The following is a 23,603-nucleotide window of genomic DNA, read 5'->3' as shown; positions in this document are numbered from 1 at the left end:
AGATCCAGAGGACAGTTGACTATCTGCTCAATTTCTTTGCATAAGAACGTGAACACCAGAGATCACCTAGATCACACTCTGCTTCTCCCAGAAGGCCATCCACTGAGAGACTGGGAGATTTTACTGGAATGACCTGAGAGAAGACATCATCCTTAGTCCCTCTCTATTGTAAAAAGAGATCGACAGAGAAGACATCATCCTTAGTCCCTCTCTATTGTAAAAAGAGATCTACAGAGAAGACATCATCCTTAGTCCCTCTCTATTGTAAAAAGAGATCTACAGAGATGACATACGTGATTTCAACATCTCCTCCTTTCTCTCTGCTGTAAAGGTCACAGCTTCAACTGGGGAAGTTATTCTACTGGCCACTAGGGAAGAGAACTGCTCAGCCTCCAATCAGCCTGGCTCAGAGGCAGTCTGTCACTTACAGACTGGAGCTACTGTAAACAGGTCACGCTGCTCTGGACTAGTGGAGACACTGAACACTATGAGGTGAGAGTGAAGACCTTAACCTAGCCTTTCTGCTAGGGTTATTCTGACCTGGTGGAGTTGAGCATGGGAAAGAGTGAGTGAGAAGGAAGATTTAGAGAAAGAGATAGGTATTGAAAAGGAGAAGAAGGGTAAAGAGAGGGAGAAGGTTGAAGAAAGAGAGAAAGAAGGAGAGAAAGGAGAGAGAGCTCACCTGGAGCAGAGGTAAAGGAATAGCTAAGATCATATTGAAGAGGAACGTGACTGTGTGGAAGACTTCCCGGCACTGGAGAGACACATCTGGGAGATGACATATCAGCTGTGAGTAGCCTGTCTTTCACATCTTTTAATGACTCAGGAAATTAAAAATCACTGAACAAGTGCTTAACTATAGTATGCCTACTGCTAGTGTTTGATTTAAACAGTTAAATTGCTCTGGTATAATAAAATACCTATGTCAGGGGAATTAGTCAATATTTGATGAGCTTATGCTGAATTAGATCACAGGATGACCTAGCTTGGCGTATAATTCTGACAAATATTTGACGACAATATTGCACAATTTACAGTTAGTTTTTTTCAGAGGAAAACTAGGCTACAGTAGTTTGTTAACTGTTAATGTTTTTTTCTCCAAAAGTAAGCTATAGGCTACCTTTAGAACTATAAAAGAGATACAATTATATTTATACAGATACACCCTCCTGTCCTGTATGCAGATTATGACTCATGAAGCTCCCAAATGCTAAGAGCCTAAAGCGAATTCAGAGTTCACATACACCGAGACGCGATAGACTAGCGTCCCGTTGTGACCTACTGTCCGCGGGGGACACACCTCCCCAAAATACCCAGCCAATGCGGCTTCGCATCAGCATCCTCTATTCATTTAACGTGTGACAGTTGGAGAAACAGTTTGATCCGCTCTTTAAATAAAATCAAGAAACTATGTGCAGTCAATATTCCACAAGCCTGTTGTGAGTACGCATTCTAGACTGACACTTGACCTCTGAGAAAGGTTCAGAGAGAGGAGTTTCTAAAGAGGACCCATCTTTCAAACCATAGGGACCGAAGACTCAAAACAGGCAGTTGGAGACTCATCGTTACAGACTCACAGCTCACGGTTCATCGTTACAGACTCACAGCTCACGGTCCATAGTTACAGACTCACAGCTCACGGTTCATAGTTACAGACTCACGATCCATAGTTACAGACTCACAGCTCACGGTTCATAGTTACAGACTCACGGTTCATAGTTACAGACTCACAGCTCACGGTCCATAGTTACAGACTCACGGTTCATAGTTACAGACTCACAGCTCACGGTCCATAGTTACAGACTCACAGCTCACGGTCCATAGTTACAGACTCACAGCTCACGGTCCATAGTTACAGACTCACGGTCCATAGTTACAGACTCACAGCTCACGGTTCATAGTTACAGACTCACGGTTCATAGTTACAGACTCACAGCTCACGGTCCATAGTTACAGACTCACAGCTCACGGTCCATAGTTACAGACTCACGGTTCATAGTTACAGACTCACAGCTCACGGTCCATAGTTACAGACTCACAGCTCACGGTCCATAGTTACAGACTCACAGCTCAACGTTCATCGTTACAGACTCACAGCTCACGGTCCATAGTTACAGACTCACAGCTCACGGTTCATCGTTACAGACTCACAGACTCACGGTTCATCGTTACAGACTCACAGCTCACGGTTCATAGTTACAGACTCACAGCTCACGGTTCATCGTTACAGACTCACAGCTCACGGTTCATCGTTACAGACTCACAGCTCACGGTTCATAGTTACAGACTCACGGTTCATCGTTACAGACTCACAGCTCACGGTTCATCGTTACAGACTCACGGTCCATCGTTACAGACTCACAGCTCACGGTTCATCGTTACAGACTCACAGCTCACGGTTCATCGTTACAGACTCACAGCTCACGGTCCATCGTTACAGACTCACAGCTCACGGTTCATCGTTACAGACTCACGGTTCATCGTTACAGACTCACGGTTCATAGTTACAGACTCACGGTTCATCGTTACAGACTCACGGTTCATCGTTACAGACTCACAGCTCACGGTTCATCGTTACAGACTCACAGCTCACGGTTCATAGTTACAGACTCACAGCTCACGGTTCATAGTTACAGACTCACAGCTCACGGTTCATAGTTACAGACTCACAGCTCACGGTTCATCGTTAGACTCACAGCTCACGGTTCATCGTTACAGACTCACAGCTCACGGTTCATCGTTACAGACTCACAGCTCACGGTTCATCGTTACAGACTCACGGTTCATCGTTACAGACTCACGGTTCATCGTTACAGACTCACGGTTCATCGTTACAGACTCACGGTTCATCGTTACAGACTCACGGTTCATCGTTACAGACTCACGGTTCATCGTTACAGACTCACGGTTCATCGTTACAGACTCACGGTTCATCGTTACAGACTCACAGCTCACGGTTCATCGTTACAGACTCACAGCTCACGGTTCATCGTTACAGACTCACAGCTCACGGTTCATCGTTACAGACTCACAGCTCACGGTCCATAGTTACAGACTCACAGCTCACGGTTCATCGTTACAGACTCACGGTCCATAGTTACAGACTCACAGCTCACGGTCCATAGTTACAGACTCACAGACTCACGGTTCATCGTTACAGACTCACAGACTCACGGTTCATCGTTACAGACTCACAGCTCACGGTTCATAGTTACAGACTCACAGCTCACGGTTCATAGTTACAGACTCACAGCTCACGGTTCATCGTTACAGACTCACAGCTCACGGTTCATCGTTACAGACTCACAGCTCACGGTTCATCGTTACAGACTCACGGTTCATCGTTACAGACTCACGGTTCATCGTTACAGACTCACGGTTCATCGTTACAGACTCACGGTTCATCGTTACAGACTCACGGTTCATCGTTACAGACTCACGGTTCATCGTTACAGACTCACGGTTCATCGTTACAGACTCACGGTTCATCGTTACAGACTCACGGTTCATCGTTACAGACTCACGGTTCATCGTTACAGACTCACAGCTCACGGTTCATCGTTACAGACTCACAGCTCACGGTTCATAGTTACAGACTCACAGCTCACGGTCCATAGTTACAGACTCACGGTTCATAGTTACAGACTCACAGCTCACGGTCCATAGTTACAGACTCACAGCTCACGGTCCATAGTTACAGACTCACAGCTCACGGTTCATCGTTACAGACTCACAGCTCACGGTTCATCGTTACAGACTCACAGCTCACGGTTCATAGTTACAGACTCACAGCTCACGGTCCATAGTTAGACTCACAGCTCACGGTCCATAGTTACAGACTCACAGCTCACGGTCCATCGTTACAGACTCACAGCTCACGGTTCATCGTTACAGACTCACAGCTCACGGTTCATCGTTACAGACTCACAGCTCACGGTTCATAGTTACAGACTCACAGCTCACGGTTCATCGTTACAGACTCACAGCTCACGGTTCATCGTTACAGACTCACGGTTCATCGTTACAGACTCACGGTTCATAGTTACAGACTCACAGCTCACGGTTCATTGTCTTATGTAGTGGAGAGCTGGGATGGGAAACCTTGGGGGCACAAAAAAAAATCTGAAATCATCGTGAGGGGCCACAGTGGCTCACAGGTCTGGTAACCACATTTCTACCTGGATGTGGTAAATGGATCTGCTCTCCACACGGTGCTGTTGAGGTGTAACCAAGAGCTCGTAACCACAACACTAAAAAGAAGGCGACACACAAAGCTGTCGGTTGGGATTGAAACGTTGCTGTTGTTGATTCTTCTCCTTGTATAATTGATCATGCAATACGTCATGAGGCTTTGTTGTAATGTAATTTCTTGTCATGTTTGCATTAGCTATTGGATTCTTACTCTATAAGGGCTCTATTAAATCTGTATCGCTGAAATGTAAAAGGTAATTTCCTATTCCGCAGACATATGCAGTACCGCCACAATGCTGAGCTACCGCCACAATGCTGAACTACCGCCACAATGCTGAACTACCGCCACAATGCTGAACTACCACCACAATGCTGAACTACCGCCACAATGCTGAACTACCGCCATAATGCTGAACTACCGCCATAATGCTGAACTACCGCCATAATGCTGAACTACCGCCATAATGCTGAACTACCACCATAATGCTGAACTACCACCACAATGCTGAACTAACGCCATAATGCTGAACTACCACCATAATGCTGAACTACCACCATAATGCTGAACTACCGCCACAATGCTGAACTACCGCCACAATGCTGAACTACCGCCACAATGCTGAACTACCACCATAATGCTTAACTACCGCCATAATGCTGAACTACCGCCATAATGCTGAACTACCGCCATAATGCTGAACTACCGCCATAATGCTTAACTACCGCCATAATGCTGAACTACCGCCATAATGCTGAACTACCACCATAATGCTGAACTACCACCACAATGCTGAACTACCGCCACAATGCTGAACTACCACCATAATGCTGAACTACCACCATAATGCTGAACTACCGCCATAATGCTGAACTACCGCCATAACTACCACCACAATGCTGAACTACCACCATAATGCTGAACTACCGCCACAATGCTGAACTACCACCACAATGCTGAACTACCGCCACAATGCTGAACTACCACCATAATGCTGAACTACCGCCATAATGCTGAACTACCACCATAACTACCACCACAATGCTGAACTACCACCATAATGCTGAACTACCGCCATAATGCTGAACTACCACCATAACTACCACCACAATGCTGAACTACCGCCACAATGCTGAACTACCGCCATAATGCTGAACTACCACCATAATGCTGAACTACCACCATAATGCTGAACTACCGCCATAATGCTGAACTACCGCCATAATGCTGAACTACCGCCATAATGCTGAACTACCGCCACAATGCTGAACTACCGCCACAATGCTGAACTACCGCCATAATGCTGAACTACCGCCATAATGCTGAACTACCGCCATAATGCTGAACTACCGCCATAATGCTGAACTACCGCCATAATGCTGAACTACCGCCATAATGCTGAACTACCACCACAATGCTGAACTACCACCATAATGCTGAACTACCACCATAATGCTGAACTACCACCATAATGCTGAACTACCACCATAATGCTGAACTACCACCATAATGCTGAACTACCACCACAATGCTGAACTACCACCACGATGCTGAACTACCACCATGATGCTGAACTACCACCACAATGCTGAACTACCACCATAATGCTGAACTACCACCATAATGCTGAACTACCACCACAATGCTGAACTACCACCATAATGCTGAACTACCACCATAATGCTGAACTACCGCCATAATGCTGAACTACCACCATAACTACCACCACAATGCTGAACTACCGCCACAATGCTGAACTACCGCCATAATGCTGAACTACCGCCATAATGCTGAACTACCGCCATAATGCCGAACTATCGCCATAACTACCGCCATAATGCTGAACTACCGCCACAATGCTGAACTACCGCCATAATGCTGAACTACCGCCATAATGCCGAACTATCACCATAACTACCGCCATAATGCTGAACTACCGCCACAATGCTGAACTACCGCCATAATGCTGAACTACCACCATAATGCTGAACTACCACCATAATGCTGAACTACCACCATAATGCTGAACTACCACCATAATGCTGAACTACCACCATAATGCTGAACTACCACCATAATGCTGAACTACCGCCATAATGCTGAACTACCGCCATAATGCTGAACTACCGCCATAATGCCGAACTATCACCATAACTACCGCCACAATGCTGAACTACCACCATAATGCTGAACTACCGCCACAATGCTGAACTACCACCATAATGCTGAACTACCGCCATAATGCTGAACTACCACCATAACTACCACCACAATGCTGAACTACCACCATAATGCTGAACTACCGCCATAATGCTGAACTACCACCATCACAATGCTGAACTACCGCCATAATGCTGAACTACCGCCATAATGCTGAACTACCACCATAATGCTGAACTACCGCCATAATGCTGAACTACCGCCATAATGCTGAACTACCGCCATAATGCTGAACTACCACCACAAAATGCTGAACTACCACCATGATGCTGAACTACCACCATAATGCTGAACTACCACCATAATGCTGAACTACCACCACAATGCTGAACTACCACCATAATGCTGAACTACCACCATAATGCTGAACTACCGCCATAATGCTGAACTACCACCATAACTACCACCACAATGCTGAACTACCGCCACAATGCTGAACTACCGCCATAATGCTGAACTACCGCCATAATGCTGAACTACCGCCATAATGCCGAACTATCACCATAACTACCGCCATAATGCTGAACTACCGCCACAATGCTGAACTACCGCCATAATGCTGAACTACCACCATAATGCTGAACTACCACCATAATGCTGAACTACCACCATAATGCTGAACTACCACCATAATGCTGAACTACCACCATAATGCTGAACTACCACCATAATGCTGAACTACCGCCATAATGCTGAACTACCGCCATAATGCTGAACTACCGCCATAATGCTGAACTACCGCCATAATGCTGAACTACCGCCATAATGCCGAACTATCACCATAACTACCGCCACAATGCTGAACTACCACCATAATGCTGAACTACCGCCACAATGCTGAACTACCGCCATAATGCTGAACTACCGCGATAATGCTGAACTACCGCGATAATGCTGAACTACCACCATAATGCTGAACTACCGCCATAATGCTGAACTACCGCCATAATGCTGAACTACCACCATAATGCTGAACTACCGCCATAATGCTGAACTACCGCCACAATGCTGAACTACCGCGATAATGCTGAACTACCGCCATAATGCTTAACTACCACCATAATGCTGAACTACCGCCATAATGCCGAACTATCACCATAACTACCGCCACAATGCTGAACTACCGCCACAATGCTGAACTACCGCCATAATGCTTAACTACCACCATAATGCTGAACTACCGCCATAACTACCACCATAATGCTGAACTACCACCATAATGCTGAACTACCGCCACAATGCTGAACTACCACCATAATGCTGAACTACCGCCACAATGCTGAACTACCGCCATAATGCTGAACTACCGCCATAATGCTTAACTACCACCATAATGCTGAACTACCACCATAATGCTTAACTACCACCACATGGATTGAATAAAGCCCTTAGTGTCCTTAGCTACACTACATGATCAAAAGTATGTGGACGCACGTCAAAGTATCTGCACGTCAAACATCTCATTCCGAAATCATGTTGCATTAATTTGGAGTTGGTCCCCCCTTTGCTGCTATAACAGACTCCACTCTTCTGGGATTGGTTTTCCACTAGATGTTGGAACATTGCTGCGGGGACTTGCTTCCATTCAGCCACAAGAGCTTTAGTGAGGTCGGTGCACTGATGTTGGGCGATTTTGCCTGGCTCACAATCGGCGTTTCAATTCATCCAGAAAGGTGTTCGATGGGGTTGAGGTCAGGGCTCTGTGCAGGACAGTCAAGTTCTTCCACACCAATGGAAGAAGTCCACTGGCGGCAAGCTTTACACCACTCCAGCCAACGCTTGGCATTGCGCATGGTGATCTTAGGGATGTGTGCAGCTGCTCGACCATGGAAACCCATTTCATTAAACTCCAGACGAACAGTTCTTACGCTGATGTTGCTTCCAGAGGCAGTTTGGAACTTGGTAGTGAGTGTTGCAACTGAAGACAGACAACAACAAAAAATCACACTACGCGCATCAGCACTCGGCGGTCCCGTTCTGTGAGCTTGTGTGGCCGACCACTTCACAGATGAGCCATTGTTGCTCCTAGACGTTTCCACTTCACAATAAAAGCACTTACATTTGACCAGGGCAGAAATGTGACGAACTAACTTGTTGGAAAGGTGGCATCCTATGACAGTGCCACGTTGAAAGTCACTGAGCTCTTCTACTGCCAATGTTTGTCTATGGAGATTGCATGGCTGTGTTCTCAGTAATGGGTGTGGCTGAAATAGCCAAATCCACTCATTTGAAGGGGTGTCCACATTCAAGATACTTTTGTATATATAGTGTCAGGCATAATAAATGTATTATTAGAGTAGCAGGTCAAGGATTCCAAAGTCAGAACAAATCACTGGACGAGACGCAGGTGTGTGTGTGTGTGTGTGTGTGTGTGTGTGTGTGTGTGTGTGTGTGTGTGTGTGTGTGTGTGTGTGTGTGTGTGTGTGTGTGTGTGTAAGCATGTGTGTAAGCGTGTGTGTGTGTGTGTAGGTGTGTGTTTAGGTGTGTGTGTGTGTCACTCCCTCTCCCTTTCTTTTTCTCCCTGTTTTTCGCTCTCTCTTTCTCCTTCTTTGTCTCACTCTCCCTAGAAAGTGGTGATTGTAGTGAAGTAGACATGACATTGGTAGATTGTCCTCTGTGAAGTTTTGCCTCTTGTCCTCATGCCAGGCTGCCTGCGCTCTTTGATGCTTGCTGATTAGAGAAAAGACACAGGGCAATTCCACGGTAAAATGTACACCAAACAAAAACCTTTGACTACTTTTAACTATTTACACTGAACGTTTTATTTAAAAAAAAAAACACATGTACTGGAAGAACTGTGCAAATGCAAAATTTGGTCACAGAATTTTGGTAAAATCTCAGTTTCTATGTCCACGATTTCCAAAAATTCTTAAAATATCTGTTTCCGAATCAACATTCAACGATGTCTGCAGAAAGAATGGGGTGTCAGCTATGACATGGCGCCGTGACTTTGAAAACAATCTGTTTTGGTTATTGAACTCCAGTAAGTGAAGTGGCTTTACACCTGGTAACAGAGTAGTGGTAATGGAATGTCATCTTGGGTCCCTGATCTGTACTAAACAGAAATGCATAATTATGGATATGAATGTCATTCTCTTCATGGTGATGTATCCTAAATTGGTACACAAAAAGGTAGAAATATGCAATATCCTCCTTAGCATATTTGGGTATTGTTCTACACAGTGGCTATTATTTTAATGAGCTCTGCCCCGAGACAATGCGCAATTTGGTTGGTCCGGACCAAATCTGAACCAATCACAGATGTCTAAACTGAGAAAACAGGGGAGGTGGTTCTGTGCCCAGAAAAACACCTCGTAAACACATTTCTGCCAACGTTCAATTAAGAGTCCTCTCTCCTTTACCAAGACTAATCTGGTAGTGGACTGGTCCTCTCTCCTTTACCTAGACTAATCTGGTAGTGGACTGGTCCTCTCTCCTTTACCTAGACTAATCTGGTAGTGGACTGGTCATCTCTCCTTTACCTAGACTAATCTGGTAGTGGACTGGTCCTCTCTCCTTTACCTAGACTAATCTGGTAGTGGACTGGTCCTCTCTCCTTTACCTAGACTAATCTGGTAGTGGACTGGTCATCTCTCCTTTACCTAGACTAATCTGGTAGTGGACTGGTCCTCTCTCCTTTACCTAGACTAATCTGGTAGTGAACTGGTCCTCTCTCCTTTACCTAGACTAATCTGGTAGTGGACTGGTCCTCTCTCCTTTACCTAGACTAATCTGGCAGTGGACTGGTCCTCTCTCCTTTACCTAGACTAATCTGGTAGTGGACTGGTCCTCTCTCCTTTACCTAGACTAATCTGGTAGTGAACTGGTCCTCTCTACCTAGACTAATCTGGTAGTGGACTGGTCCTCTCTCCTTTACCTAGACTAATCTGGTAGTGGACTGGTCCTCTCTCCTTTACCTAGACTAATCTGGTAGTGGACTGGTCCTCTCTCCTTTACCTAGACTAATCTGGTAGTGGACTGGTCCTCTCTCCTTTACCTAGACTAATCTGGTAGTGGACTGGTCCTCTCTCCTTTACCTAGACTAATCTGGTAGTGGACTGGTCCTCTCTCCTTTACCTAGACTAATCTGGTAGTGGACTGGTCCTCTCTCCTTTACCTAGACTAATCTGGTAGTGGACTGGTCCTCTCTCCTTTACCTAGACTAATCTGGTAGTGGACTGGTCCTCTATCCTTTACCTAGACTAATCTGGTAGTGGACTGGTCCTCTCTCCTTTACCTAGACTAATCTGGTAGTGGACTGGTCCTCTCTCCTTTACCTAGACTAATCTGGTAGTGGACTGGTCCTCTCTCCTTTACCTAGACTAATCTGGTAGTGAACTGGTCCTCTCTCCTTTACCTAGACTAATCTGGTAGTGGACTGGTCCTCTCTCCTTTACCTAGACTAATCTGGTAGTGGACTGGTCCTCTCTCCTTTACCTAGACTAATCTGGTAGTGGACTGGTCCTCTCTCCTTTACCTAGACTAATCTGGTAGTGGACTGGTCCTCTCTCCTTTACCTAGACTAATCTGGTAGTGGACTGGTCCTCTCTCCTTTACCTAGACTAATCTGGTAGTGGACTGGTCCTCTCTCCTTTACCTAGACTAATCTGGTAGTGGACTGGTCCTCTCTCCTTTACCTAGACTAATCTGGTAGTGGACTGGTCCTCTCTCCTTTACCTAGACTAATCTGGTAGTGAACTGGTCCTCTCTCCTTTACCTAGACTAATCTGGAAGTGGACTGGTCCTCTCTCCTTTACCTAGACTAATCTGGTAGTGGACTGGTCCTCTCTCCTTTACCTAGACTAATCTGGTAGTGGACTGGTCCTCTCTCCTTTACCTAGACTAATCTGGTAGTGGACTGGTCCTCTCTCCTTTACCTAGACTAATCTGGTAGTGAACTGGTCCTCTCTCCTTTACCTAGACTAATCTGGTAGTGGACTGGTCCTCTCTCCTTTACCTAGACTAATCTGGTAGTGAACTGGTCCTCTCTCCTTTACCTAGACTAATCTGGTAGTGGACTGGTCCTCTCTCCTTTACCTAGACTAATCTGGTAGTGGACTGGTCCTCTCTCCTTTACCTAGACTAATCTGGTAGTGAACTGGTCCTCTCTCCTTTACCTAGACTAATCTGGTAGTGAACTGGTCCTCTCTCCTTTACCTAGACTAATCTGGTAGTGGACTGGACCTCTCTCCTTTACCTAGACTAATCTGGTAGTGAACTGGTCCTCTCTCTCTCCTTTACCTAGACTAATCTGGTAGTGAACTGGCCCTCTCTCTCTCCTTTACCTAGACTAATCTGGTAGTGGACTGGTCCTCTCTCTCTCCTTTACCTAGACTAATCTGGTAGTGAACTGGTCCTCTCTCCTTTACCTAGACTAATCTGGTAGTGAACTGGTCCTCTCTCCTTTACCTAGACTAATCTGGTAGTGAACTGGTCCTCTCTCCTTTACCTAGACTAATCTGGTAGTGGACTGGTCCTCTCTCCTTTACCTAGACTAATCTGGTAGTGAACTGGTCCTCTCTCTCTCCTTTACCTAGACTAATCTGGTAGTGAACTGGTCCTCTCTCCTTTACCTAGACTAATCTGGTAGTGAACTGGTCCTCTCGCTCTCCTTTACCTAGACTAATCTGTTAGTGGACTGGTCCTCTCTCCTTTACCTAGACTAATCTGGTAGTGGACTGGTCCTCTCTCCTTTACCTAGACTAATCTGGTAGTGAACTGGTCCTCTCTCTCTCCTTTACCTAGACTAATCTGGTAGTGAACTGGTCCTCTCTCTCTCCTTTACCTAGACTAATCTGGTAGTGAACTGGTCCTCTCTCTCTCCTTTACCTAGACTAATCTGTTAGTGGACTGGTCCTCTCTCTCTCCTTTACCTAGACTAATCTGGTAGTGAACTGGTCCTCTCTCTCTCCTTTACCTAGACTAATCTGGTAGTGAACTGGTCCTCTCTCTCTCCTTTACCTAGACTAATCTGGTAGTGAACTGGTCCTCTCTCTCTCCTTTACCTAGACTAATCTGGTAGTGGACTGGTCCTCTCTCTCTCCTTTACCTAGACTAATCTGGTAGTGAACTGGTCCTCTCTCTCTCATTTACCTAGACTAATCTGGTAGTGAACTGGTCCTCTCTCCTTTACCTAGACTAATCTGGTAGTGACCTGGTCCTCTCTCCTTTACCTAGACTAATCTGGTAGTGGACTGGTCCTCTCTCCTTTACCTAGACTAATCTGGTAGTGAACTGGTCCTCTCTCTCTCCTTTACCTAGACTAATCTGGTAGTGGACTGGTCCTCTCTCCTTTACCTAGACTAATCTGGTAGTGAACTGGTCCTCTCTCCTTTACCTAGACTAATCTGGTAGTGAACTGGTCCTCTCTCCTTTACCTAGACTAATCTGGTAGTGGACTGGTCCTCTCTCTCTCCTTTACCTAGACTAATCTGGTAGTGGACTGGTCCTCTCTCCTTTACCTAGACTAATCTGGTAGTGAACTGGTCCTCTCTCCTTTACCTAGACTAATCTGGTAGTGGACTGGTCCTCTCTCCTTTACCTAGACTAATCTGGTAGTGAACTGGTCCTCTCTCTCTCCTTTACCTAGACTAATCTGGTAGTGGACTGGTCCTCTCTCCTTTACCTAGACTAATCTGGTAGTGAACTGGTCCTCTCTCCTTTACCTAGACTAATCTGGTAGTGAACTGGTCCTCTCTCCTTTACCTAGACTAATCTGGTAGTGGACTGGTCCTCTCTCTCTCCTTTACCTAGACTAATCTGGTAGTGGACTGGTCCTCTCTCCTTTACCTAGACTAATCTGGTAGTGAACTGGTCCTCTCTCTCTCCTTTACATAGACTAATCTGGTAGTGAACTGGTCCTCTCTCTCTCCTTTACATAGACTAATCTGGCAGTGTGGGCAAAACATGTAGCGAGGGGCCAGCACATCACACACATCACCCCAGGTACCATCAGAGAGGAGAGCGGGGCCACCAGGCCAACATCACCACAGTAACCCTCTGACATCTGTTACACTGAGAGGGAGAAAGAGGGAGGGCAGGAAGAGAAGGGGAGAGCGGCAGAGGGAGAGAAAGGGGAGAGTGAAAGAGGGAGAGAAGGGGAGAGCAGCAGAGGGAGGGCAGTGAGAGAGGGGGGAAGGGGAGAGCAGCAGAGGGAGGGCAGGGAGAGAGGGGGTGGAGAAAGGCAGAAAGAGAGAGAGAGAGTAAAATCTCTGATCGAAAATGTTAAAGGCCGTCCTTCTGGTCCGCAGAGAAATGTCCTGCAATTCTACACATTTTGCCATGGGCGGAGACACACTTGTACTGTTTTCAAGCTAGTTTCCTGCTATTCTACAGATTTATTCATAGGGATGAGATTTTTGTTTGTTTTAAAGCAAATTTCCTGCAATTCTACACATGGTTACTCCTCAGAAACAGATGACACAAATAAACCTCATTGATATCAATCATCCTGCGGAGAGGATACACGGATTAAAGGGTGTATTAGGGTTTTGTCTGAGTGAAAAGTGCAAATGATGTCGCTTTAAAAGAGGCACTAAGTTATTTTCTTTAGCCCTTTCTTGAATATGCCAACAGATTATATATACACACTTTTTCAACCCAAAATAAAAAGATACATATTTAATGTTATGCGCCTGCCTTGTGCTACTTCTGCTATCTCAGGGAGTTGAATTAGGCTAGAATATCTAGGCTAGAATATCTAGGCTAGAATATCTAGGCTATGCTGTGTCAGTAAAAGACTGCTTCTCTAGATATTCACAGTATTTAGAATTGGAGAGCAATGGCCAATGTTAAGTAGTATGCCTGCCTCTCATTCTCCAAGCATGAGTGAATCTAGTGCCGTCACTGAGGAATATGATATTCCTCTGTCTGCCTTCCCAACACAATGTCTAGCTAAGTGTCTGCCACGTTTATTCTGTTCTGCATGGGCCACATAAAGACAGAGACACGTCTTCTGAAACTGTCACATGTTGTAAGACTAACCTAACTGACAGGCAGACTGACGTCGCTGTTCATCAAAGACCAGCAACACAAGCAAGAATATTCTGGATGACTGTCAGTCAGGACAGAGCTGAACATGTCGTCAGAACCACACTGGCCATTTCCAAGGAAACCGTCATGTATTCCTTACCTGCTGATTCGAGGAGGACGTGGTAGTCCGTCCCTCTCTGTGTGGGCGTGTCATCACTAGGCTCCTCCTTCTCTGACTCCTTGTAACGATCCCAGTTAGACTCCAATTTCCTCTTGGTGAAAACCTCCATCCCCTCATCCTCATCCATCCTGTTCCCTTCATCCTGGCCCTGTAGTATCAACAGAAGAGTCAGTAGGACAGAGAAAGACATCAAGAGGACACAACACGTGTAAATGAATGATAAAAAGCCATTGACACAGGTGCACACCTATAGTGCTGCTGTTGAGTCCTCTCAAGTTTACAGTTGAAGGTCATCTCCAACTTTTTCCATGTGTGAAAATGATGTTGAATGAGGACATTGACTTTGATTAAATGTGTTGATCCCAAAATAAATAAAAACATGTTTACATCCCTGCCGAGGTGAGAAGTGACACTCAGTCACTGGACATTTGACATGCGAGGCATTGTGCATAGCAACACCAAAAACATTGACCACAACACCAGGCAAACTGCCTGCTTTCCAGGATATCTACAGCACCCGGTGTCACAGGAAGGCCAAGATCATCAAGGACCTCAGCCTCCAGAGCCAAGGCCTGTTCACCCCTCTACCATCTAGATTCTAGAAGGTTGAGACAGTACAGGTGCCTCAAAGCTGAGACGGAGAGACTGAAAAACAGCTTCTATCTCCAGGCCATCAGAATGTCAAACAGTCACCACTAGCCTCAGTGACTGTTCTAGCCGGCTACCACCTGGCACTCTACCCTGCACCTTAGAGACTGGTGCCCCCTGGTCAGTATGGCCCAAGCAAGTCTCTTCTTCTTTACTGGTGACACGGTCAGTGATTTATTTAGAATTCAAGGCACACTTAACCGGCATAGCTATCACAGCATTCTGCAGCAATACGCCATCCCATCTGGTTTGCACTTAGTGCAGACTTCCTGTGATAGGAGTCAAAAGGAGTTGACTCTTGCTCGACTCCGAAAACACATTGAAACGAATGCGCGCACACACATACACACCACGTCATTATAGCAGAGTTCTACTAGGAAGACTACATGTGCGTTCTAGAGGACTGACATGAGCATGATGCTGCCCATTTTCCAATAAAAGGCCTATTTTGTTTGAATATAGAAGGTGATGTGAAGGAACTAGAATATTTCAGTGATATTTGTGCTGTGTGCAGTCTTGACGGATCCCATGGGATGACGCGGCGCACTCTCTGCTGATGAAAAGGCTCTTCATGGTCAATCCGACGACTGCAGTAGCTGTACAGCATAAACTGCGATATGGCCTCTGCAGGAGTCAGGGCATTTACACTTCTCGCTGAGCAGATCTGTTGTGAAGGAAGTTGTCAAGGATGTGAGTTTGTGTTTATACTGGACCTCCTGCCCTCGCCTACCGTCAACCAATCATGTCAACGTGGAGCTATACGGAGCCCTCCGCACTGTTCCAAAATTTGGCCGGCGCTTGGCAATGTGGTACACAGCTCAATCTGTCCTCTGCATGCCTCCGGAGGCTCCGCGATTGCGTCACACCATCCGTATGGCACCTCCGACCACATTATCAGATCAAGCATAAATTGTCTTTAAGCCTATTCTTTGCCATGTTATAGCCCTATTCAGACAGGTATTACTAGAGATGTTGGTTTTGTAATTATTATCCAAGCATGTGCGTTATTCCAGAGGACCATTCACACAGGATTAGTTTTTCCAAACTGCCCCCGTGTAATTATACATTTATTTCAAATTGAATTGACTTATGACAGAAGCCTGGATATTTGTATTGTAGGCGTGAAGATATGTCAACGTCATGTCTAGACGATAACAGGGTACACTGATAACTTGTGCTTGACTGCCAAATGTATAGGTCTCCCCCGTAACATTTAAATTGATGAAGCGTGATCCTAATCATTATTTTAGCGATCCATCCATGGTAGACGTCCTTCCTGATAACAACGCCCCGCATCCTGCTGATTTGAGCTGCTGAACTGTATTTACACTTGACTGTGTTTACAGATGAGAAAGTCAACTTTGCCATTTTCAAAAAGTTTAGCAGGGATGCTGCTTTGCGATCTATTGCCTAGGACAGGGCTCTCCTACCCTGTTCCTGGAGAGCTAGTGAAAACCTACAGGAAGCTAGCTCTCCAGGAACAGGGTAGGAATGAAAACCTACAGGATGGTAGCTCTCCAGGAACAGGGTTGGAGTGAAAACCTACAGGAAGCTAGCTCTCCAGGAACAGGGTTGGAGTGAAAACCTACAGGAAGCTAGCTCTCCAGGAACAGGGTAAGAGTGAAAACCTACAGGAAGCTAGCTCTCCAGGAACAGGGTTGGAATGAAAACCTACAGGAAGCTAGCTCTCCAGGAACAGGGTTGGAATGAAAACCTACAGGAAGCTAGCTCTCCAGGAACAGGGTAGGAGTGAAAACCTACAGGAAGCTAGCTCTCCAGGAACAGGGTTGGAATGAAAACCTACAGGAAGCTAGCTCTCCAGGAACAGGGTTGGAGTGAAAACCTACAGGAAGCTTGCTCTCCAGGAACAGGGTAGGAGTGAAAACCTACTGGAAGCTAGCTCTCCAGGAACAGGGTTGGAATGAAAACCTACAGGAAGCTAGCTCTCCAGGAACAGGGTAGGAGTGAAAACCTACAGGAAGCTAGCTCTCCAGGAACAGGGTTGGAATGAAAACATACAGGAAGCTAGCTCTCCAGGAACAGGGTTGGAGTGAAAACCTACAGGAAGCTAGCTCTCCAGGAACAGGGTAGGAGTGCAATTGACAGTGCTGGCTGCAGGAATGTCCACCAAGGCTGTTGCCAGATAATTGAATGTTCATTTCTCTACAATAAGCCATCGCCAACGGCATTTTCGAAAATTTGGCAAAACGTCCAACCGGTCTCACAACCGCGTGTATGACGTTGTGTGGCCGAGCGATTTGCTGATGTCAACATTGTGAACAGAGTGCCCCATGGTGGTATTTGGGGTTATAGAAATTGTTGCGTTTGTATTTCCTCCGTTGCAAAAATACTGAATCTCTTGACACCCAGAAATGGGAGTCGACAGGCAAGGAGGAATCGATTATTTTGGGGTCGACTCCCCACCACTACTTCCAATGATGCGTCTCGCATGAACTTGAAAAACGTTTCGATAGCTAGCACATTTTTGTTAAACGACTTTCCGGAGATGTTTAACATGTCGGCTAACTAAGTTAGCTAATAAACTGATTATCGTTATTGCAACAACAGCTATTTGAACATGTACAGAACTTTAATCAGCTCCTCACCCTTCCAAATGGGGTAGGTTGACAGCCACGGCCTCGATAATGATCCCTTTTTCCCCTTCCAGTTCCATATCGTCCTCTTCCCCGGGCCCTGTGTTCACCACCCGAGGTCCCGCTGTCACTTTCCCCGCCAGCTCCCCCTCCACCCCTCGCTCCAACTCCCCCTCCACCCCTCGCTCCAACTCCCCCTCCACCCCTCGCTCCAACTCCCCCTCCACCCCTCGCTCCAACTCCACCTCCACCCCTCGCTCCAACTCCCCCTCCACCCCTCGCTCCAACTCCCCCTCCACCCCTCGCTCCAACTCCACCTCCACCCCTCGCTCCAACTCCAACTCCACCTCCACCTCTCTTCCAGCTAGTTTGACGGCCCCTGTTCGGTTTTCCCTCCATCGGTATCAAATGAACGTTGTACTGTTTAGAGTGTAACGCTAATACAAAGCGATTGGTGTTACATGTAACATCGTCCCCCGAAAAAAGGCAACGTTCGACAGGCTGCGTCATTGGTTCCGCCTGACAATAATTAATAATTGTATGACTCCAAAATGTAATGACTCCAAGATATGAAAACATGAACGACAAATGAATGTTTAAATACTTACACCAAACAGAAAACATGACAAATTATAAAGCATAAACTGATTTTGAAAGATACACTGACATATACAGTAGATAGTGTGTCTTATCCTTGTATTTTCTTTTCTTTCAGGGGAGCCCACAGTAAATCATAATGGAGCCACAGAGAGACAATTCCATACCTATCTCCTCACTGTAACATAGCGAGACAGACACTAAACCAACAAAATGGACATTGAGGACCTCCAGATCCAAAACTCAACATTTGATGGCAACACATCAGACATTCAGCCTGTCCCACACAACCTATGGGAGGTCATCACCATAGCGACCATATCGGCCATCGTCAGCCTTATAACAGTCGTAGGCAATGTTCTGGTGATGCTGTCGTTCAAGGTCAACAGTCAACTAAAGACAGTCAACAACTACTACCTTCTCAGCTTAGCCTTCGCTGACCTCATAATAGGAGCCCTGTCCATGAACTTATACACCTCATACATCCTAATGGGCTATTGGTCCTTAGGGAACCTAGCCTGTGACCTCTGGTTAGCCCTGGATTATGTGGCCAGCAACGCCTCCGTTATGAACTTGTTAGTCATCAGTTTCGACAGATACTTCTCCATCACAAGGCCGCTGACCTATAGAGCCAAGAGGACGCCGAAGAGAGCGGCTATTATGATTGGCTTAGCGTGGTTTGTGTCGTTTGTCCTCTGGGCACCGCCTATCCTGTGCTGGCAGTATTTTGCAGGAGAGAGGACGGTCCCGGCAGACCAGTGCCAGATCCAGTTCTTCTCCGAGCCGGTGATCACGTTCGGCACGGCCATCGCAGCATTCTACATCCCTGTCTCCATCATGACCCTCCTTTACAGTAGGATCTACAAGGAGACAGAGAAACGCACAAAGGACCTGGCTGAGCTGCAGGGCCTCACCACATCTGGTCACCCAGAGACTGCTAATAAACCACAGAAAACAGTTATGTTACAGTCCTGTTTTGGCTCCAGTAACGACAGGAGTGACAGGAGGAACCAGGCCTCGTGGTCCTCGTCCAACCAGAGCAACGTCACCAAGACCACAACCCGGTCAGACGAGCTGGCCTGGGCCCATGCTGACCAGATCACCTCCTTTAACAGCTACACCTCGTCCGAGGAGACTCACCATCCTGTTTCCGCGGCAACCTCTCAGGGGACATTCAAAGGTCAAGTTCAAAGTCAGACAGAGAAAGGACAGACGGCCGCCGATTATGGTGATAACGAAGAAGGCAAGTATTTCCAGACCGCCACTCCACCACTGAAAAAACCCAGCAAGAAGGGAATCTCCTACAAGTTCAAATTGGTCTCGAAGGATACCAGCAGCCCTCCTCAGAATGACAAAATCACCAACAACACAGACCTCAAACCAGCTCCTCCATGTCCCTCTGAGTCTGACCAGACAGGAGGTCAGAACCACCACCAGAACTCCTCTCCATCATCCTCCACCACCACCACCCCCCCCAAGCCCATGGACCCCTCCCTGAAGAGCCAGATCACCAAGAGGAAGAGGATGGTCCTCATCAAGGAGAAGAAGGCTGCCCAGACCCTCAGTGCCATCCTCCTGGCCTTCATCCTAACATGGACGCCGTACAACATCATGGTGCTCATCTCCACCTTCTGTTCTGACTGTATCCCTGTGTCTCTCTGGCACCTGGGCTACTGGCTCTGCTATGTCAACAGCACCATCAACCCCATGTGTTATGCGTTGTGTAATAAGACTTTTCAGAAGACCTTTAAGATGCTGTTGATGTGTCAGTGGAGGAAGAAGAGAGGGGAGGATAAGCTGTACTGGTGCGGACAGAACCCGGCCATCAACAGCAAGATGACATGATGTAGTGTGGAATAGAGAATATATACTTATTTGGACATTCAGCAGCAGCAGACCCTTTTATCTAAAATTACTTTTTGTACAGCAGATATGTTTAGCAAATGTGGCCCATATGGTATTAAACCCACAACAACAAAAAACGAAATGTGCACTCGGGGCAGAACTGAGTTTGGGAAAACGTGATGTACATATTGAATATACCACACATTCCTGCTACTGTACGGATAGCAATAGAAGTGTGATAGCTCAAAACACAGTAACTAGTGGTCATAGATCCATCTGTGAGGATGAGTAACGCTGTATACTGTTCCACTATCATGTCCCTCTTCATGTCAAATGTTTCCTATATAAGCTAATGTGCCTTTGTTCGTCCGGAGGTCTGGTGATGAAGACTTGTATTGTGAAAGGATCGGTGTTGACCTTGCTCCTGTATTGTGAATGGATCGGTGTTGACCTTGCTCCTGTATTGTGAATGGATCGGTGTTGACCTTGCTCCTGTATTGTGAATGGATCGGTGTTGACCTTGCTCCTGTATTGTGAAAGGATCGGTGTTGACCTTGCTCCTGTATTGTGAATGGATCGGTGTTGACCTTGCTCCTGTATTGTGAATGGATCGGTGTTGACCTTGCTCCTGTATTGTGAATGGATCGGTGTTGACCTTGCTCCTGTATTGTGAATGGATCGGTGTTGACCTTGCTCCTGTATTGTGAATGGATCGGTGTTGACCTTGCTCCTGTATTGTGAATGGATCGGTGTTGACCTTGCTCCTGTATTGTGAAAGGATCGGTGTTGACCTTGCTCCTGTATTGTGAATGGATCGGTGTTGACCTTGCTCCTGTATTGTGAATGGATCGGTGTTGACCTTGCTCCTGTATTGTGAATGGATCGGTGTTGACCTTGCTCCTGTATTGTGAATGGGTCGGTGTTGACCTTGCTCCTGTATTGTGAATGGATCGGTGTTGACCTTGCTCCTGTATTGTGAATGGATCGGTGTTGACCTTGCTCCTGTATTGTGAATGTATCGGTGTTGACCTTGCTCCTGTATTGTGAATGGATCGGTGTTGACCTTTCTCCTGTATTGTGAATGGATCGGTGTTGACCTTGCTCCTGTATTGTGAAAGGATCGGTGTTGACCTTGCTCCTGTATTGTGAAAGGATCGGTGTTGACCTTGCTCCTGTATTGTGAATGGATCGGTGTTGACCTTGCTCCTGTATTGTGAATGGATCGGTGTTGACCTTGCTCCTGTATTGTGAATGGATCGGTGTTGACCTTGCTCCTGTATTGTGAATGGATCGGTGTTGACCTTTCTCCTGTATTGTGAATGGATCGGTGTTGACCTTGCTCCTGTATTGTGAATGGATCGGTGTTGACCTTGCTCCTGTATTGTGAATGGATCGGTGTTGACCTTGCTCCTGTATTGTGAATGGATCGGTGTTGACCTTCCTCCTGTATTGTGAATGGATCGGTGTTGACCTTGCTCCTGTATTGTGAATAGATCGGTGTTGACCTTGCTCCTGTATTGCGAAAGGATCGGTGTTGACCTTGCTCCTGTATTGTGAATGGATCGGTGTTGACCTTGCTCCTGTATTGTGAATGGATCGGTGTTGACCTTGCTCCTGTATTGTGAATGGATCGGTGTTGACCTTGCTCCTGTATTGTGAATGGGTCGGTGTTGACCTTGCTCCTGTATTGTGAATGGATCGGTGTTGACCTTGCTCCTGTATTGTGAATGGATCGGTGTTGACCTTGCTCCTGTATTGTGAATGTATCGGTGTTGACCTTGCTCCTGTATTGTGAATGGATCGGTGTTGACCTTTCTCCTGTATTGTGAATGGATCGGTGTTGACCTTGCTCCTGTATTGTGAAAGGATCGGTGTTGACCTTGCTCCTGTATTGTGAATGGATCGGTGTTGACCTTGCTCCTGTATTGTGAAAGGATCGGGGTTGACCTTGCTCCTGTATTGTGTGATAGTATGCTGCTTGTGTACCTTTGATCTGATCAGTGAAATAATCCCAATTGAAAAGTATCATTAGAGATCCTCTGAATGCTCTTTTGTTAACACAACCTTTATGTATAACTGCTTGGGGGATGGGCACCAGACCACCCACCTAGGGGACAGTGATCCGAGGTGACTAGGGACACCCACCTAGGGGACAGTGATCCGAGGTGACCAGGGACACCCACCTAGGGGACAGTGATCCGAGGGCACCAGACCACCCACCTAGGGGACAGTGATCCGAGGTGACCAGGGACACCCACCTAGGGGACAGTGATCCGAGGTGACCAGCGACACCCACCTAGGGGACAGTGATCCGAGGGCACCAGACCACCCACCTAGGGGACAGTGATCCGAGGTGACCAGGGACACCCACCTAGGGGACAGTGATCCGAGGTGACCAGGGACACCCACCTAGTGGACAGTGATCCGAGGTGACCAGGGACACCCACCTAGGGGACAGTGATCCGAGGTGACCAGCGACACCCACCTAGTGGACAGTGATCCGAGGTGACCAGGGACACCCACCTAGGGGACAGTGATCCGAGGTGACTAGGGACACCCACCTAGGGGACAGTGATCCGAGGTGACCAGGGACACCCACCTAGGGGACAGTGATCCGAGGTGACTAGGGACACCCACCTAGGGGACAGTGATCCGAGGGCACCAGACCACCCACCTAGGGGACAGTGATCCGAGGTGACCAGGGACACCCACCTAGGGGACAGTGATCCGAGGTGACTAGGGACACCCACCTAGGGGACAGTGATCCGAGGTAACTAGGGACACCCACCTAGGGGACAGTGATCCGAGGTGACCAGGGACACCCACCTAGGGGACAGTGATCCGAGGTGACCAGGGACACCCACCTAGAGGACAGTGATCCGAGGTGACTAGGGACACCCACCTAGGGGACAGTGATCCGAGGTAACTAGGGACACCCACCTAGAGGACAGTGATCCGAGGTGACTAGGGACACCCACCTAGGGGACAGTGATCCGAGGTAACTAGGGACACCCACCTAGGGGACAGTGATCCGAGGTGACCAGGGACACCCACCTAGGGGACAGTGATCCGAGGTGACCAGGGACACCCACCTAGAGGACAGTGATCCGAGGTGACTAGGGACACCCACCTAGGGGACAGTGATCCGAGGTGACCAGGACACCCACCTAGGGGACAGTGATCCGAGGTGACCAGGGACACCCACCTAGGGGACAGTGATCTAAGGGACTCATATGGCTCATGGGTCTCTGGGCTACAGTCGCTAATCCATCACGACTGTTCGGTTTCTGGATCACATCAACATGATCTCTCCTGTGAATGACATGATTCATTTCAAACACTGCCTATGTGCCAGGAG

At 47.1% G+C, this 23,603-nt stretch overlaps 2 protein-coding genes across 2 annotated transcripts in view; one reads left to right on the top strand and one right to left on the bottom strand.

The window, feature by feature from the left end:
- Positions 1 to 18,256, bottom strand: part of aven (apoptosis, caspase activation inhibitor) — a 58,113-nt gene extending 39,857 nt beyond the window's left edge. Inside the window, exons 1-3 of the mRNA XM_071412623.1 lie at positions 18,151 to 18,256; positions 17,816 to 17,952; positions 14,541 to 14,709 (exon numbers count right to left, since the gene is read on the bottom strand). Of these exons, the coding sequence (XP_071268724.1) occupies positions 14,541 to 14,709; positions 17,816 to 17,952; positions 18,151 to 18,202 (358 nt within the window). The 5' untranslated portion in view covers positions 18,203 to 18,256. The remainder of the gene's footprint in view (positions 1 to 14,540; positions 14,710 to 17,815; positions 17,953 to 18,150) is intronic.
- Positions 4 to 20,632, top strand: LOC139582534 (muscarinic acetylcholine receptor M5-like). The gene is made up of 2 exons (XM_071412621.1): positions 4 to 789; positions 18,519 to 20,632. The coding sequence occupies exon 2, from the start codon at positions 18,614 to 18,616 to the stop codon at positions 20,243 to 20,245; it is 1,632 nt and encodes a 543-aa protein (XP_071268722.1). The 5' UTR covers positions 4 to 789; positions 18,519 to 18,613; the 3' UTR covers positions 20,246 to 20,632.
- Positions 20,633 to 23,603: the final 2,971 nt, after the last annotated feature.

This window comes from Salvelinus alpinus, chromosome 8 (genome assembly GCF_045679555.1).
Source record: "Salvelinus alpinus chromosome 8, SLU_Salpinus.1, whole genome shotgun sequence".
NCBI lineage: Eukaryota > Metazoa > Chordata > Actinopteri > Salmoniformes > Salmonidae > Salvelinus > Salvelinus alpinus.
Note: the sequence above shows the minus strand (reverse complement) of the source record. Positions and strands in the feature narration are given on the sequence as shown.